Source organism: Erpetoichthys calabaricus, chromosome 1, assembly GCF_900747795.2.
Source record: "Erpetoichthys calabaricus chromosome 1, fErpCal1.3, whole genome shotgun sequence".
In the NCBI taxonomy this organism is placed as follows: domain Eukaryota; kingdom Metazoa; phylum Chordata; class Cladistia; order Polypteriformes; family Polypteridae; genus Erpetoichthys; species Erpetoichthys calabaricus.
In genome coordinates this window covers 42,744,623-42,762,700 of record NC_041394.2, presented here as the reverse complement: position 1 = coordinate 42,762,700, position 18,078 = coordinate 42,744,623, and the positions used below count along the sequence as shown (strand labels likewise).

The 18,078-nt window shown below is 40.5% G+C and overlaps 1 protein-coding gene across 1 annotated transcript in view; it reads right to left on the bottom strand.

Annotated features, from left to right (window-relative positions):
• slc4a5a (solute carrier family 4 member 5a) overlaps positions 1-18,078 on the bottom strand; it is a 154,558-nt gene that overhangs the window by 88,830 nt on the left and 47,650 nt on the right. Inside the window, 5 exon segments of the mRNA XM_051928758.1 lie at positions 3,090-3,145; positions 8,842-8,937; positions 9,137-9,292; positions 13,518-13,678; positions 14,314-14,443. Coding sequence (XP_051784718.1) covers positions 3,090-3,145; positions 8,842-8,937; positions 9,137-9,292; positions 13,518-13,678; positions 14,314-14,443 — 599 coding nt within the window.

The following is an 18,078-nucleotide window of genomic DNA, read 5'->3' as shown; positions in this document are numbered from 1 at the left end:
GATTCTCGCAGTCATACCTGAGTCGCATCATGCCATCTGTATGGTATGGCATATTTTAGATCCTACCCAAAATCATTACAATCTCTTTACAGTCAGGGTGAGCAAGCAGATTGTCCTAATATAATTAAAACAATTGACTAACACGTTGCGATAAAGGCACCATCACAGAACAAATTTGTTTTGCAAACAGCAAGCACTTTCATTAAATTAATATACAATTAATATTTGATACTGAAATGTATCTGATTAATGTTGCGAGGTGGCCCGTGATTCCTTTATTTTATGAAATAGTAAGCAGAATAGGAAGCAGACTTCAGGGTTTAGCTTGTGTGTGATGATTGCCTTCTTGGTAAATAAGTCTAATTACTAGGATTTCAAATACGTTTAGTATGTTACAGACAATGTGTATAATCTTTATTTCAGGTGACAGTGGTTCCACCACAAGAGAGGAGATTTACTGAAAGGCACTCCCGCATTCGAATGGTGATAGAACAAACTATTGGTTCATTAAATGGTAGATGATGGCTGCATCTTTTCTAGGTTCTCAAAATTGAGCGGCTGCTGAGTTGGCAAGGTAGGATCCAGCATGAGTCAAACATGTAACAAAAGAAATCTCTCAGTGCAATAACGTTCATTTTAAAATGGTTTAGTGAAAATTTTAAAAGCAACAAATTACAAAAATTCAGAAAAAAGTTACTACACACGCAGAATAAAAGGCAACAAGGGAAAAAAAGGTTCCTTCTCTGTTCTATTATAAGCTTAGTTTTCTCCTGTTAAACTTCAGTTACTTTCTGTATTTAAAAGTTGTTACTTTTTATAGCAAACTTACACAGGCTTCACTTTAGTATGTCAGTACGTTCAGAATGCTCAGTATGTTCAATACTTTCAGTGCGGTTTGAAACTGTTTGCCCTCCATGCCTTACCAACTGCTAGGCAGATCATAAACTGAACTAGTCTGTAGTGTCACACACGTGCGCATGGGAGGCAGCTAAAGGGCCTGAGTAAGGGCAGTTCCGAGACATACCAGGACATGGCAGAGTGCACTGACTCTTTTTCTGCCTTGCCTGCAGGCCATTCACGGGAGATCCCACCTGGTCCTCTTGACGTCACTTTCCGGGACCGAGCCAATGGAAGGAGACCTTGCCGGCTCCGGCCCCTGTGATGTCACGTCCGGTCTCGCACCAATGACAGAAGACCTTCAAGAGCCCGACCCCTTTGACTTCACTTCCTGTCTTCCCCCTTAAAAGTCTCCACCTTTTCCCTGTTCCCTCAGTTCTGTTTTGGACTCGGTTTTGTGCACATCAGTGCTGAATTCATTTGCTCGACTTTGCAGCCAGGAAATTTGCCACGGGTGGCTGCCCCAAACCTTTTCACGACTCTTATGTCTGGTTTTTGTGACAGTAGTCAGAATGATAACAAATAATTAGAATATGCCATTTACAATTTAGAGTGTAGGGGTTATTAATTGAATCTCCCATTGACTAGGCACTAATATATAGGCAAACATTTTAACATAACTAAGGAAATACTTCTATCATCTTAACATCACCTCACTAACTAACAAATGGTAACAAATGGCTCTTACATCGGTGTTTGGACTTGTCGAGGGGCACACTGCTCCACAGCCTCACAAAGGCTAACCACATTGTGATGGCTTGTGCCGTACTGCACAACATAGCGCACAAACACGGACTGCCTCTGCCTCCTGATGTAGGACAAGATGAACAAGTGGATGACTGAGACACTGTCCCTCAGGACATCAACCGAATGGCAATTCAAAGATGTTCAGATGCTGTACTTCGAATAGAAAAGGGGCTATTTTACAAGTTCAATAGGAATGTTCTTAATGTTTCATAGTTCTGCACATACAGCTTGTGTCAATTCATGTACTCTACTACTGGTGGTCTGCGCACTGCCTGATGGCAGATTCCTATTGCGGTCTTCACTCAGCTGCTGTCACTTGTGACTCCTGCAGAGAGGCCAGCATAAAGAATGCTTGTGCAGTTCTCCACTTCAGTCAGTAATACCTCAAGTTCACATTCACAGAAGTTTTGTTTTCTGCATTCTCCTGTGGTTTGCAGTAAAGACATGACTCAGAAAGATGGCCAGTTTTATATAGTAATTAGGTCATGAATATTAAAAAAAAGTCCATACGTGGTTACTGGCAGGAGGTGGCGGAGATCGACTAAAAGCGCTTGCCCAGGCACTAGCCTATAATTGATTTGAGATTTACAAAGGAACTTGGTGTGGCGCATGGCATATGTATTTTTTTTATAAATGCAAACACTGTTTTTGCTTTTATAGTGTAAGGTATTACTGTAATTAGCCTGAGTGGTCTGTGGTATACCACTGCCATGGCGGGACAGTCCATAGCAATTCTCAGCCTATCATTTACATTTATTATAAAGAATTTTTGTGTTACACTTTAAACAATGAAATACATGACATTTTTGTGCATTACATGTTTAATGAGATACATAATGGCAAAACATTAAACTACCTATATCGATATTGATGATAAGGAATTTCTCATTTATTAAGATTTATTGCAAATATACTGATTAACAATGACAGAAGGCCAATGCTGAACTCTGACTTGATGGTACGCTTATGCATAGCCTTAATAACCTCACTCATAGAAGAATATACAATATATACCAAATAATGCCTATGAATGAAAAGACATTCCATACTATTCAAATCTTCTAACAAATAGCATGTAAGTTTACAAGCAATGAGTGGGACACCAGGTAATAAGCTTGTCCCCCTCGGAATACTTAATAATTAAAATACACTTTTGATTCTTGGTCTGCCGTTCAGCATGTTGTATGGCTGCCTATTATTCATTTATTACACTTAAAACTGCCCAGAAGTCACACTAAGTAAATGTGATATGCACTTGACTGTACAATCCACACTGAACAGTGGGAAAGGGACATCAGAAAACTGTGTGAATGCGACATTGCACACATAAGAGCTGAATTTCTGCTGCATTATTGTCATCTAGAAAGTTAATTTTGTTTCATATGACACTTCTTTATTCACTACATGAAAAATAAAATGGGAAAATTGTGATGAACTGGTCTTACCTGGTCTGTACTGGGGGCATCTGAGATATCATTCATACTTCGGCTATGCGTGCCACCTAAATGAGAGGATGTACAAAATTTATAAAGATCTGATCTTTAACAGTGACTGAGAGAGACAAAGAGTGAAAGGAAGAAAATGGACAGAATAAGGAGAGAGATCTGCAGAGCAGGAGAAAGAAAATGAGTCAACATAAACAATGTGACAATAACAACGTGACACTGGGAGACAAAAGGAGGGAACATGGAAAATAAAATGAGATAATGTGAATTTCTGATTAAGTGTGAGCAAAATGCTGGGAATGGCAGAGAGAGAATGTATCAGATATTGTGAGTACATGTGGGCCATATGAGGTGAAACAGGGGGACACACATGAAAGAGCTTTTAAAATGTTTTATTTTACATCTTCAGGGGCCGATCTACAATGAAACCAATGAAGTTTATGCTTCAGTGTCCATCAGAAGCAACTTTATTTTTCATCCTCCCATAACTTTCATACCCCCATTACTCGAAAACTATAAGGCGCAGGAAATTTGTATTCACACCAGTGACTTTGACATGTGAGCTAATCCAGTACAGCAATTTTAATCAAAATCTGAGATGTAGTGGTTACACTTTTAAAAGAAAATGGTGGTGAATGGCTGAAGAAGATAACAGTGGTTACCAAAACCTTGTTGCTAGATGCAAAGGGGCCTCCGTAATAGTTCAAGCTTCAGGGCCCCATAAATGTACATCCATCACTGAACATGGCAGGCATTAGAGCAGGGGTCAGAGTCTCAAGAACATCCATCCATCCATTTTCCAACCCGCTGAATCCGAACACAGGGTCACAGGGGTCTGCTGGAGCCAATCCCAGCCAACACAGGGCGCAAGGCAGGAAACAATCCTGGGCAGGGCGCCAACCCACCGCAGGACACACACACACACCCACACACCAAGCACACACTAGGGGCAATTTCAGAATCGCCAATCCACCTAACCTGCATGTCTTTGGACTGTGGGAGGAATCCAGAGCACCCGGAGGAAACCCACGCAGGCACGGGGAGAACATGCAAACTCCACGCAGGGAGGACCCGGGAAGCGAACCCAGGTCTCCTTACTGCGAGGCAGCAGCGCTACCACTGCGCCACCGTGCTGCCCGTCTCAAGAACAGTCAATTAAAATAAAGAAAAACAGTTAATTAGCAGCAAAATCTGGTCACTAATTAAGAAAAGGGTTAGAATGAAAACCTGCAGCCACAGTAGTTCTCCAGGATTGGAGTTGGAGACCCCTGCATTAGAGTTACATATACCTGTACAAAGTATATGAGACCCTCAGAACATCTGGAATGAATACATCTCATCATTTATAACACACTGGTGAGGCCTCATCTGGATTCCTGGGTGTAGTTTTGGTCTCCAGGGTACAAAAAGGACATAGCAGCACTAGAAAAGATCCAGAGAAGAGCGACTAGGCTGATGCCAGGGCTACAGGGGATGAGTTATGAGGAAATATTAAAGCAGATAAGCCTATACAGTTTAAGCAAAAGAAGATTAAAAGGTGACATGACTGAAGTGTTTAAAATTATGAAGGGAATTTAGTCCAGTGGATCGAGACTGTTATTTTAAAATGAGTTCATTAAGAACACGGGGACACAGTTGGAGACTTCTTAACGGTAAATTTCGCACAAACATTAGGAAGTTTTTCTTTACACAAAGAATGATAGACAGTTGGAATGTGGTAGACAGTAAGACTTTAGGACTTTCAAAACTCGACTTGATGTTTTTTTGGAAGAAGTAAGTGGATAGGACTGGCGAGCTTTGTTGGGCTTAATGGCCTGTTCTCGTCTAGAGTGTTCTAATGTGCTAATGTTCTAATGTTAAAAGTAGGGTCAAAGTCCAGGAAGAGGCATGAAGTCTGAGGAAGAAGAGCCATGAAGGTACAAACATGGCTGGTCCAAAGAATAAGGATTCACCTGTGGTGCCTGTTATACCACAAGACACGCTTTGTTATTTTAAATTGTTTTTCTTTTTCTGATTATGTGGGAGGACTATAACTCCTAATTAGAGATGAGCAAAACGATTCACACATAATTGAATTTGAAGCAAAATTCAGTTTTTCGCTTTGCCAAAAAATTAAAGCAATAAATTGTATTTCATTCACTCCTAACAAACAATTTGCATCAACCAAGAAGAAAGGTGTGTAGCTCCTGTCTGGAAATGCTTTCATACATCAGTTCCAGAAGAGTGCATACATATACCTACGATTATAGGGTTCCAAGGTAAAAGAGAGGATGAGGTGTTTGGCAGCAGCGACTTTCTGTGTACTGATTTATTCTGTAAAGAGAAGACAGTACTGTGCACAATGGTGTGTTCTGATGTACCTTCATATGAAATATATACCCCATGTCACAAAAAAATCCACAGCACTCCTCCATTGTGAAATGAATGAGAGACATAAACAGAATTGATTTTTCTGCTGTGCTATGAAGTACCTGCATTAGGCAGCTACGAAAAAGAACACAAGTAAACGCAGAAGTGTGAACGATGCTTCAGGGAGCAGTAGTCCTTGTTTTCCACTGCAAAAAAAAAAGAAACATTTCTACCCCCCAAAAACTCTTGATGAGTTTTGCACCTTGCAATTAAGAAATCATCTGGAAGTGAATTTTAGTGTCTGTTTTGCTCATCACTATTCCTTGTATTTAAGAGCGACAAGCCGGAGTCATGTCAGTGTGGTGTGGATAACCCTAATCTGAAGTAGACAACAGCAAGTAAAATGAAAAGTTTGGTACCTCTGTCCCATGTTTGCAATGATACAGAGACTGGCATGGTACTTGTATGCCATACGTATACAGTCCGATTAATATACAGTTACTGCATAATGTTCTGTGTTTATCCGTACACTAACTGTATTGAATGTTTAAGGTGCAGGGACAACCAGTGCCATTGCTAGGTTATTTTGTGCCCTAGGCCAAGCTTATTAGTGTGCCAACTGACTGTTCAGTAGCTAACCCGTGAGGCTGGGTTTTCCCCCCCTTCTGATCTGTGCTCTAGATCAGGGGTCCCCAACTCCTGGGCCACAACAGCATACTGCAGATCTGCCAGCACGGCACCTCCTGGAGATGCAGTGTGTGAAGGGCTACAGCAAAATGGCTGCCTCCTTCACTAAGAACACTTTTCGTTTCGCACAGAATGCTAAGCAGGCGGGGCTATGCAGCAGCGCTGTGAGAGAGACAGAGAGGACAGCTAGAGAGAGGTCGAGCATTTTTTGCAATTTGATACTGGCTATTGGGCTATTCATACTATTGGGCACTCCACCTTTACCCATCCTTGCCTTACCCACTCTACAGAGCATCTAGCCGGTCTGAGCGCTGGAGGAGCCCCGGAGGACAAGCACAGGCTAGTGTGGAACAGGCAGCGCCGCAACGCCACGTGGAAATTTTGAGGTGGCAGCATTAGCTCCTGCGGATGCAGTGGGGCAGACAGTACCAGGAGGTATGGAGAGGGGGCACCTGGTCGGCAATGACAGCATGAGGGGCAGCGGTTAGCAGCACATTTGCAGCTGCACCCACCATCTAGGAGCCAGCAGCCAGCATGTGTGGAGCTGTGAAGGGGAGAAGCAGTGAGGGCTTAAAGCCACAGGAGCAGAGTTTTGGCAGCAGCAATTTTAAACACACTTTTAGAGATGGGACTGGAAGATAGGGAAACAAGCTCAGGGCTCCCACTGATTCTGCATTATGGTGAGTTGTATAATTATATATTATGAAATTGCAATGTAATAATAATAAAAATGTAATGTATAAAACCCTATAAAAATGTCCTACCACACCCTCACCCTCCCCAGTCCCTGTAAAAACTGGTTTCTATGAAACCGGTCCTTGGTGCCAAAATGGTTGGGGACCACTGCCCTAGATGAATGCCTAACTCACCTTAATGGTGGCACGAGCCCAGGGGACAACAACCTGCAACTCACCAAGAGCAAGATAAAAGAGCTAGTGGTGGCCAAGAAGCCTCTGAGACTGGTCACCATTCAAGGGTAGGATGTTAAATTGGTGCAGAGCTACAAGTACCTGGGGTTTCACATGAACAACAAACCAGACTGGTGTGGCAACACAAAGGCACTGTACAAGAAGGGCCAGAGAAGACAGTACTTGCTAAGGAGACTCAGGTCTTTAGATGCAATCTAGGCCGCAGTCTCCTGGGGAAGCAACTTAAGCTCAAAAGAAGCACAATGCCAAACAAACTTATCAGGAAATCCTGTTCCATCACAGAGCAATCCCTGGACACGCTGGAATCTGTTGTGGAAAAGAGGATGGTGGCAAAATTGGAAGCCATCATGAAAAATCCCATCCATCTCCTCCAGTTGGCCCTCTTTCGGAGCACATTTAGCCAAAGGCTCATTCCACCCAGATGTGCTAAGAAGCGCCTCTGGGGGTCTTTTCTGCATACTGCTACCAGGCAATTTAATATACATTATTTATTTATTCACCGGTTGCTGATTGATTGGATGTATTATCTGTCTGGTGAGTCTGTATGCTTGTTTTTTATGTTTCTGCTGCTGTATGCATCTGATTTTCCCCATGGGATTAATGAAGTTTATCTAATTTAATCTAAAATAAAGGTGTACAGAACTCTTAGCATTTCTTTATATATAATACGCCACCGTGGCTGCTCGTTTGTCTGTCTATGATTTTAAATCACCTGTAACTCACAAACCGTTTGACCTATTGGCCTGAAATTTGGTGCCCATATACTATGTGATGTCTACTATCTGCTTTCGGTGTGATGATTGACCTCCAAGGTTATTCCTCTTTTTATTTTTATTTTATTTTATTGTAGAATCAACTCTTTGCAGTGGGCGGCAAGGCAACCATGTGGCGTATGTGTACGGGCGCCGATCTCATCCCTACCACCTTTGCCATCACTTCCCCTACCTCTTCATATCTTCATTCTTGAGGCAGATTCAACACTTAAGTGCCAACGTAAGTGAAAAATTAAAGAAAACATACTAAGTAATTGCAACACAAACACTGACTTAATCAGTTTTATCGTGAAAAGATGCCAACGAAAGAAGAGAAGAAGCGGGCTGCTAGGATGGAGAAAAGAAGAGCTGCTCAGGAAGCATCAGCCTCTGAGCAAACGAATGATAAACGTACAGAGAAAGAGGATGAAAACTAGGAATGCTCAAGTCAAGTGTTTTCATTACACATTATCATGCAGTGCGCCGTTACTGGTATTGAATAAAGGAAGGTGAAGTACTATGGAGCAACAAGCAGACACAGTGGTAGTCACTGCAGCTTCATAAGTCAATAGACTTGATTGTTTTCATGTTCTCCTTGGGTTAACATGTTTTGTTTCCATATTCCTCTTATATTCCAAAGCAATGTGAATCAAGTTAGCTGAAATCTAAAGTGGCCTAATTGTTTTCCTATAACATACTAATGTATATAGCAGATTCATTCATGTGAGGCACACGAATGGAGTAGGAAGATGAATGGACCAAAAAGCTGAAAAATCCATAGCCAAGACATGAGGGTTCAATCATACCGAACTGTCTATTGTAGTTGGCCATTTAAATTGATGAGAGGGCAGGTCATACACATCCTTAAGCAGTTCCGAACAAATTCTCTTAATATATTGCAAAATAGTTTGACTTGATGATGTACCACCCACAGTCACTAACTTAGCTGGTTAACATGTAGGTAATTCTCTAGGAGACACTCATACATGAGGACAGGTGGGAGTATTGCCAAGGCTACACGTGGTGAAGACTTACGCAGGCGTCCATAGTTTGCATTATATCTCATTCGCAGATCCTCAGTGGAACGATGAAAGGCAGCCATAGTACTAGGACTCCTACTAGGACTGCGGCCTTCCAGTATCAAGAGAAGAGAGGGAAGGAGTGACAGAAAGAGAGAATCAGAGAGATTAGGACAGAGAAGATAAGGTGTTAAAAGTACAACCACTCAGTGATTCTGAGGGTTGTGAGGCAGTACCCAGTAAACCCTCCGAGGAGGCTGCTGCTACAATTGGTGCTGGAGAAAGATGACCAGGAGCACGTGGGCCCTTACTGGAGGTGGACGACACCGCCTTGCCAATATCAGCCAGGGAGCGATGAATGGGTTTCTTGGTCTGGTGACGATGTTTCCGCAGAAGTACAAAGCTGATCTTTTCCCTCAGCTCTTCCTTAACCATTCCATCCTGAATTTGTCTCTCAATGATATCATCTGTGAAAAGAAAACTGTTGTCAGTAATACAAGGACACAAAGAATTTGGTGGCAGGCATGAAGCAATTCAAAGGGATGAGTTCTTATCATGAGAACATAACCATTTCTCTTTGAATGGCAGGGGCATGAAAGTGTTTGCAGCTTACTCCTGTTGTAGTTAGAGAAAAATGAACAGAATTTTCCTGTTTTGGCCAAAATCAAATCTGAAACTGAAGGTGGTTATGAAATTAGTTTCTGACCCTCTAGTTTTATTTTTTGTCATTTGTTTTATCATATTGACTATATGTGATTCCATTATGTGCTATATTGTTTGAAGTTTCCCTTATGGATGACTCCATTTTTAAGTTTGTTTTTTTTGCCATCTGTGCTGGTGGCTCAGTCATATAGTCAAGCATTCTCATTAAGTATGACGTTAATGCCTTCACACATGGCTGTGTACTAAGATGGTGATGAGCAGTTACCAGCTTTTGTATTTTCCATAGAAAATGTTAGAGCATTAGGACAATCTGGATGAGAAGAGACCATTCAGCTCAACAAAGTTCTATGTTCCTATCCACTTCATTTTTCCAGAATAACATCAAGTCAAGTTTTGAAATTCTCTAAAGTCTTCCTGTCCACCGCACTACTTGGCAGCTTATTCCATGTGTCTATATGGTTCTGTAGGTAAAGAAAAACTTCCTAATGTTTGTGTGAAATTTACCCTTAACAAGTCCAACTGTGTCCCGGTGTTCTTGTTGAACTCATTTTAAAATAACAGTCTCAATCCACTGCACTAATTACCTTCATAATTTTAAACACTTCAATCATGTCTCCTCTTAATCTTCTTTTGCTTAAACTGAAAAGGCTGGCTTTAATGTACTGAGCAATAAGTCTTGTGTGCAACATTTTCCTTATTTCAGTTGCTATATTATTATATATTTTACTTATTTTAAGACTGAACAAAGGGACTGCTGTCTAGTGGGTGAGCCTCATTACTGGGCTTTGCAATATTTTTTTTGTTCTGACCAAATGACCCAGGACCACCATTGCCTTCTTCAAAGGTGGAGACACAATTCAGTAGTGCACCCTACGCTTGCCTCTCTCGCCAAAACCTGCCTCTGTCTCTTCCTGCTACTTTTATGTAAGTGGAAGTTTTCATCCGTTAGAGACATTAAAACAGCACAAATATGACAGTAGCAACCAGATTATATAGTTAGATGTTTCTCAACAAGTGCATGATTATATTCTTAGTACGTACCTTACCTTGATACTAATGTTATGACACTATGTTATTAAAATTGGAGAAAAGGCAGCCACTGAGGAGGCAACATAAACAACTCAAGAAAACACAGACAAGTTTCAGAACTGGGTGAGCACCTGAAAAATGCAGTTTAATGTAGAAAAGTGCAAAGTGCTCCACTGACAGACTGAGAAGATCATTCCTCCCCCAAACTATGCGACTCTTCAATTCCACCAGAGGGGGTAAACGTTGAACATTATTCAAGTTATTGTCTGTTTTTTTTTACCTGCATTTTTTATTACTCTTTAATTTAATATTTTTTGCTGCTGGAATATGTGAATTTCCCCCTGGGATTAATAAAGTATCTATCTATCTATCTATCTATCTATCTATCTATCTATCTATCTATCTATCTATCTATCTATCTATCTATCTATCTATCTATCTATCTATCTATCTATCTATCTATCTATCTATCTATCTATCTATCTATCTATCTATCTATCTATCTATCTATCTATCTATCTATCTATCTATCTATCTATCTATCTATCTATCTAAGTGCTACATGTGGGCTAAAGGAAGAAACCTCTGAAAAGGATTTAGAGGTTTCATGTTGATACAGCATTTTCATCATCTAAGCAATGTGCAGAAGCAATTAAAAACTAATAAGATGTTAGGTTATATCGTAAAAATTGTAGAATGTAAATGAAGGTATATTAAGCTTGGACTATATATATATATATATATAGTGTATGAGTGAGACTGCATCTGGAGCATTGGGTGCAGTTCTGATCACCACACTACAAAAAGGCATAGCACCTCTGGACGCTTTACAGAGGAGAGCAACCAGGTGTATTCCAGGACTGAAGGACATATTATACTCTGACAGAATCGAAGAATTAAACCTGTTTAGTGTCGAGCAGAGGACACTGTGTGGGGACCTAATCTACTCCTTCAACATTCTCAAAGGCATTGATAAAGCAAATCTGACAGAATTCTTTCAGCTTAAGGATAAATCACATACTCGATGACACCAGTGAATGTTAACGGGAAGTGCATTTAGGACTGAAGCCAGAAAGCACTTCTTTATGCAAAGAGTTGTGGAAATCTATAACTAACTATAAAGACATGTAGTTGAAGTAAAAATCCTTGACAATCTTTAAAAATTATCTGTATGAGATACCGAGACAGCATAACTATAAGCTAAATAAACAAACTTGATGGACTGAATGGTCTTCTTTTATATGTAAAGTTGTTACGATCACTTAGACCAATTCAAGGCCATGGGAGGCCAGAGCCTATACTGGTACCATTGGGTGGCGTCCAGAAAACAGTCTGGACACGGCAAGACCACTGCAGACATGTCCATATCTTAGTGTTTCTCAAAAATCGCATGTCCATACTAATGTTAGACAAAGCCTTAAACAATATGCAAAAACTTCTAAAATCCTGTTTTCATGTTGTCATTCTGGGGCATTGAGTGTTGTCTGATGACAGAAAATATGAATTTAAATGATTTTAGTACAAAGCAACATAACAAAATGTGAAAAAAGTGAAGGGGTCTGAATAGTTTTTGAAGGCACTGTATTTTTTGATCCTTAACATTACCGCAATGTCATTTTTGTTTTTGGTTCCTGACTACTGTCATCAACACCTAACCCCTGGTTGATTAGGGGCTCGGGTTTGGATGTTGCAGCTTCTGAAGTCATTGATGTGGCACTTTAAATTCTGTCACAACTGATCTCTCTTTATCTGCTGTTGTGGATATCATAAAACCTTTAATTAATTCTGGTCTGAAATCTTTTAATATTCCCTTTTGACTTCCGTTCAGGTTAGCATTTTGGCTTTGGCAACAATATTATTGACTTCCTGGTTTTCAATTCTTTTCTGCATTCTGACTTTCATTTATCTCCTAGTCCAACTCCATAACTTCTGATGAAATTACTGTGCTTGTCGCAGGCAGTACAAAGAGGAGAGGAAAGAAGCACCCGTGTGTTTTCAATAATTCTTTACTTTAATATTAAAAATTCATGTTTCCCAAACCAGTGATGGATAAAATTTTATTTTTAATTTTAAGGTGTGATCTCGACTCTGTGGCTGGTCCACATGTGCTAAAGATATTTATCTATTTAGTTATTATTTTTCACCTCATCTCATCTTCTTCTAGTACTGACTGCCAAGTTTTATTTTGCTTTTATTCACATTTATTGCTATGATATTTTGTGATACACTTAGATTTTCTGTACACTTTTACTTTTGTATAATCTTTTTTGGTTTTTATCATCAGGACAATATTAAGCTGTTAACTGTATTGTATGATTCAAATCTAATAGGAATCAGAGCATCTTGTTACACCACTAAGTTCCATCCATCCATCCATTTTCCAACCCGCTGAATCCAAACACAGGGTCACGGGGGTCTGCTGGAGCCAATCCCAGCCAACACAGGGCACAAGGCAGGAACCAATCCTGGGCAGGGTGCCAACCCACCGCAGAACACACACACACAAACACACCCACACACCAAGCACACACTAGGGCCAATTTAGAATCGCCAATCCACCTAACCTGCATGTCTTTGGACTGTGGGAGGAAACCGGAGCGCCCGGAGGAAACCCACGCAGACACGGGGAGAACATGCAAACTCCACGCAGGGAGGAACCGGGAAGCAAACCCAGGTCTCCTTACTGCGAGGCAGCAGCGCTACCACTGCGCCACCCACCACTAACACCAATATATTTAAACATGAATGTCATAGACATCAAATATTACAAGAATTATCTAATTCTGAAACTTAAATTTTCAAAATAGAATTTCGTAAAGTGAACATTTAAATTGGATAATCTGTTTTATATATCCTTGTTTTTTTTGGTCGGAGTTGTGTGTAGTAAGAACCAAACAGCAATGGATGCAAGGCAGAAACGAGACATTGCTGAGATGCTAGTCCATCATAAGGCACACCCACACCAAAGTCAATCCCATTTCATACAGGGCACCTTTATACCTATAATCTGAGGAAGAGAATATCCATCAAGATCCAGAAGCACTGTGCCAGTCTGGAGGCATGTGCGGAGCTCAAAAAGGCTATGTAGTGATAGCGTGGACACATGAGGTTTACTCCAGCGCTCTCCTCCTTCTTCCACTTTCTCTTCAAACTTCACCCACCTGTCCACATAAAGAAATAAAAAAAGTAATAATAAAACATCAAATGAATTAAATTGTGAACTGAATTAGATTCTTTTGAGAGTAAGTTTCAAATAAAAGCCTTTCATGCCAGTACAGAAGAGTAGAAGACCACCTCTGAACAAAGGATTTATCATTATGAGACATTAAAAACACCCCCGAAGAGAGGTTTACATGTTAGGCGGCTCTCAGTCAGGAGGGATTTGGTGCACAAAAGTGCCGTTGTATTGGTACTGTCCCAAGCTTTGGTGTTGAAAGAAACAAATTAGATCTGCATGTTTCAACTCGTTCGCTCCCTTGTTTAATTACTGGAGTAGCGTCACAGGAATCCTTAAAAGTCATAGGCAGTTAGCATGCTTTGATCCTTTTATGAAATGGAAAAGGTTGAGAGAATTTAATTTGGATTGACAGAGCTATCCAGGTCTGCTCTAAACCTATTCTGACCATGTGATGGGTAGTAGGCCACACTACACTTAGTCGACATCTGTTCATTTGTCTCATACTGGCTCACCTTATCTCGAATCACTCTTTATCAAGACCCTCCTTCTATCCATTTCTATCCATTTTTTATTTTTATTTCTTTCCATTTTCCTTGCCACCCTGCCCCAGTTGATCACCTGGCAGATTCTTTCCACTCCAGTTCATCACCATCATGCTGCAGGGTGTCCATCTCAGTAAACAAGGTGGGAGTTGGCAAGTCATCCTCTTCCCCAAGGATGTAGCGCAGCCTCTCTGCCGCTGGGGACACTGGACATGGGAAAGAATGGAACACAGACACTCAGCATCCAATGAGATTATTTCTGCATTCAATGCCCCTCCCCATCTTTCTCCTCCCCTTTCGCCTTAAATTGAAATCACCACCTTGCCAAATTGCAGCGGGTAGCCCTTTGGATTTTAACAGAGAAGCATTTTGCAGTTTCTCTGATGCAGCAAAAGCCTCTGAAGAGTGCCACAGCATCGCAATCTATGGATGTCGCAGGACTTCGCTAACAACTGCGTCTGCATTTTCCTGAGCAACGTCAATGTGTGAAATATCTAGCAGGGTAGACAAAGACAAGAAGCAACTGAACTTCCACTACAGGCTACCTGCAGAGGAAACAAGACTTTTAAAGCACACTGTTAATTGAACTTTAGTACTCCATCAATAAATCCAAGCCCTTTATGGTCTGCATTAAAGAGAAACTGGACCAGCACATCAGTCTGTGGCCTTATCATCACAGAATCCAGAACCTTTCATTATGTTCTGTCTGGTATCCCTACTACTTCATAGGACTTCCTCTTTATGTCATGTTGAGCAAAGATAAACCTTCTCAAAATCACTTTGAACCTTCTGGTACATTTACAACAGTGTGACAAAAGAGAAACAGAAAACAATCATCATGCGTTCTAATCTTATAGTTCTTTCCCAGCAACTGTATTTAAGGGGACCTGACCTTTTTTTTCAGCCCATCATCTTAGGATTTAGATCCACCTATCCATTTTGTGATACCCCTTTATCAATTATAACATAGCCTTCATAAAACCAACCACGGCCTATCCTTGATGTCTCTAGCACCTCCATAACCGTCTCTCCATGACAAATGTTGGTTTTGGCAGCTGCCACAAAACCACAGAGGACTCTCTGATTATTCTAAATACATTTCTACTTCTCAGAACCCTCTTTAGTCCTTCAGGATTCTGATCTCAACTTATTCTTGAGTTCCTAATGGTTCCTAAAAGCTGAGTAGCCTGACAGGCGCGTGCTGGCTTTTCTGCTTGCTTTCCGTCAGTAATCCTATTAACTAAATTCCAAGGCGTGTTTAGCTTATGTTATTGCGTACCTAGCAAGTAAAAAAAAAATACCAATCAGCTTGCATGGTAATAAGTAAGAGAGCTGCCTGCACTGGAATTCATCGACATTTGATGAAATTATAACTGAGTGTTGCTAGCTGGACGGAATGTTGGTCATTCGGAGTGCCATTCACCAGTGTATAAGCAGTAGCAGGATTGGGGGCCTGCTAGGCAAGGGGTACAGGGTGGGTTTTAAGAGATCAGAATTCTCTAAGGAAGTGATGAGAATACCACTTTTCAGCAGATCACTGGAAGCTACCAAGTTTTTCTACTACATAAAGTCATTGAAGAATCTTGTGTTTTCAGGAACAGCTGCTATTATTAAAACACATTTTTTTCCCTAATCAGATTAAATCACAGCACTAGAACTATGAAAATAACTATAACTATACAGATATAATCCTCTCTTTAGCGTAACCTTGACACAATACGCCTCACTGCACGATGGCTGTGGGTATTTAGAGCACTTAAATCCAGGTCAAGTTTCAGTTCTGACACTAGCCGGCTTTGCAGATTCTATCCTTCAATGAAAGCCAGGAGTTAACAGAGCGAAGAAAAGTGCTTTTCAACAAAATGTGACCTAGGAATAGCTATGTGTATTTGTGAGTGAAGGTTTGCAGGTATTAGTTGGGACAAGCCCCTCTGAAATCCTCGTTCGGGTACCGAACATGCCTTCCTGACTCCCAGATTATTTTTACGGTGCTGCTGTTTCGAAGTGATGCATAAAGATATGCTCCACTTACTTTTTCTCAATAAAATTTCATTTTCAACAATGCAGAACCTCTTAGGATCATGTCTTCATTTGAAAAATATATAGCAGTTAGTGGCCAGAGACAAGAAGTATGAAGGCTGACAATAACATACTGCTGTAGAAATGCTGATTCGTTCAATATGGCAGAATTCTTAGATTATACGACAGACTCAGGTGAACACACATAAGCAATTCACGGATTCATGTACACAAATCTTATTTCACTTCTTCCTAATGTGGGCAGTGGCATGTGCTCAATCTGTTTGTTCACACAAGAAGACTTGAATAATAATAATAATAATAATATGCAGACTAAATCATGCAGTTAGCTTCTCGATATACACACACAAAACTTACAGAAAAAAGTAAAAGTACAAAACTAAACTACTGGATCTTACATTAACAGAAGCACAATCCTGGATACACACCTCCTCCTACAATATAAAAAGTGACAGTCACATACATAATGGCATCCAGCACAGTGTGTGAATATATTTAAGTACAGTATATACAAGTGGAAACCCAAAAACTCACGGAATTGGTTAATAGCAATGGAGTAGAGTGTCGTTATTGGCTGTGCCGCTTGGTACCATGTGCCTAAAGTCTGGTTAATCAATCCACCAACTGGCACTGTGCTGAGGTGTTCAAGATATCTATTTCTGACATTTATTCTGGAATTGTGGACTTGACTTTGATTATGTTTTTTTTCTCCAAGCTGAAGGAAGCACCTCGACTCATATCAAACATCAAGACAATGATGATCGTATCTGTCAATGCTGAAAGACTTATTAAGTAAGAGTTTTCCCATAAGCAGACTATTAATACAGTATGTGACATGACATTGAACTGCTAAATCATTGTGGGAAAGCATCACTCAGAGCAACATTTTCTCCCTTGACATCACACCCGCACACACCACTGCACCGTAACAGCAAACCTGCACACACCATCAAAAAATGGAGATTTTCACCAAAATAAAATGGAGTTGTTGCTTTGTACCCCCCTGAATTTGTCAGATCTCGCTTTCTGTGACTTTGTTTTGTTTGTTTTGTTCCTGAAATTAAAACTGAGACAATGAATAAAAAAAATAAATATAAAATTGAGATGAATCGCTATGGTGGAAGAACTCAATCAAAAAAAGTGGCCGGAGGCTCTCCACACATTAACTAAAGAGGAGAACAGGAATTGTTTCCAGGGATGGAAGAAGTGCTGGGACAAGTGCATTGTATCTCAATGGGAGTATTTCAACCGTGACTAAAATGGAATTGCTGTAATTTGTATAATAAAACTTTTTATCCATTCTGGAATTTCTGGATCCAATTGAGCTGTGCTTTTCAATTTTTAACACTGATTTGCTTATAGACAAAAGACACCATTGGACAGATAGCAGTCTGCCAATGTGGGATCAGGTGCAGGCATGCGCAAGTCTCATATCTTATGGTAACAGACACCTTTAAAGCCAATTCAATCGACATGCTTTCCATTTACTTCCTTTTTACAGATGATATGTGACACCACTGGTCCTGCCTCTCTACAACTTGATAGCATTCAGGAAGGCAACTCTGAATTCTTTCAATTCCAAGAAACCCTTGACTGGAGTCAGGCAACTGAAGTGGATGTCATGTTTGCTGTGTGCTTAATAAAAGCTCCAACAGCGTTTTGGAAATTTCAAGAATAAAATGTGGTTAAAAGGACTTTTCTGCCTGGTGCTTGTGCCACCATAAACCTCAAATGCACCTACAGTGCATCCGGAAAGTATTCACAGCGCATCACTTTTTCCACATTTTGTTATGTTACAGCC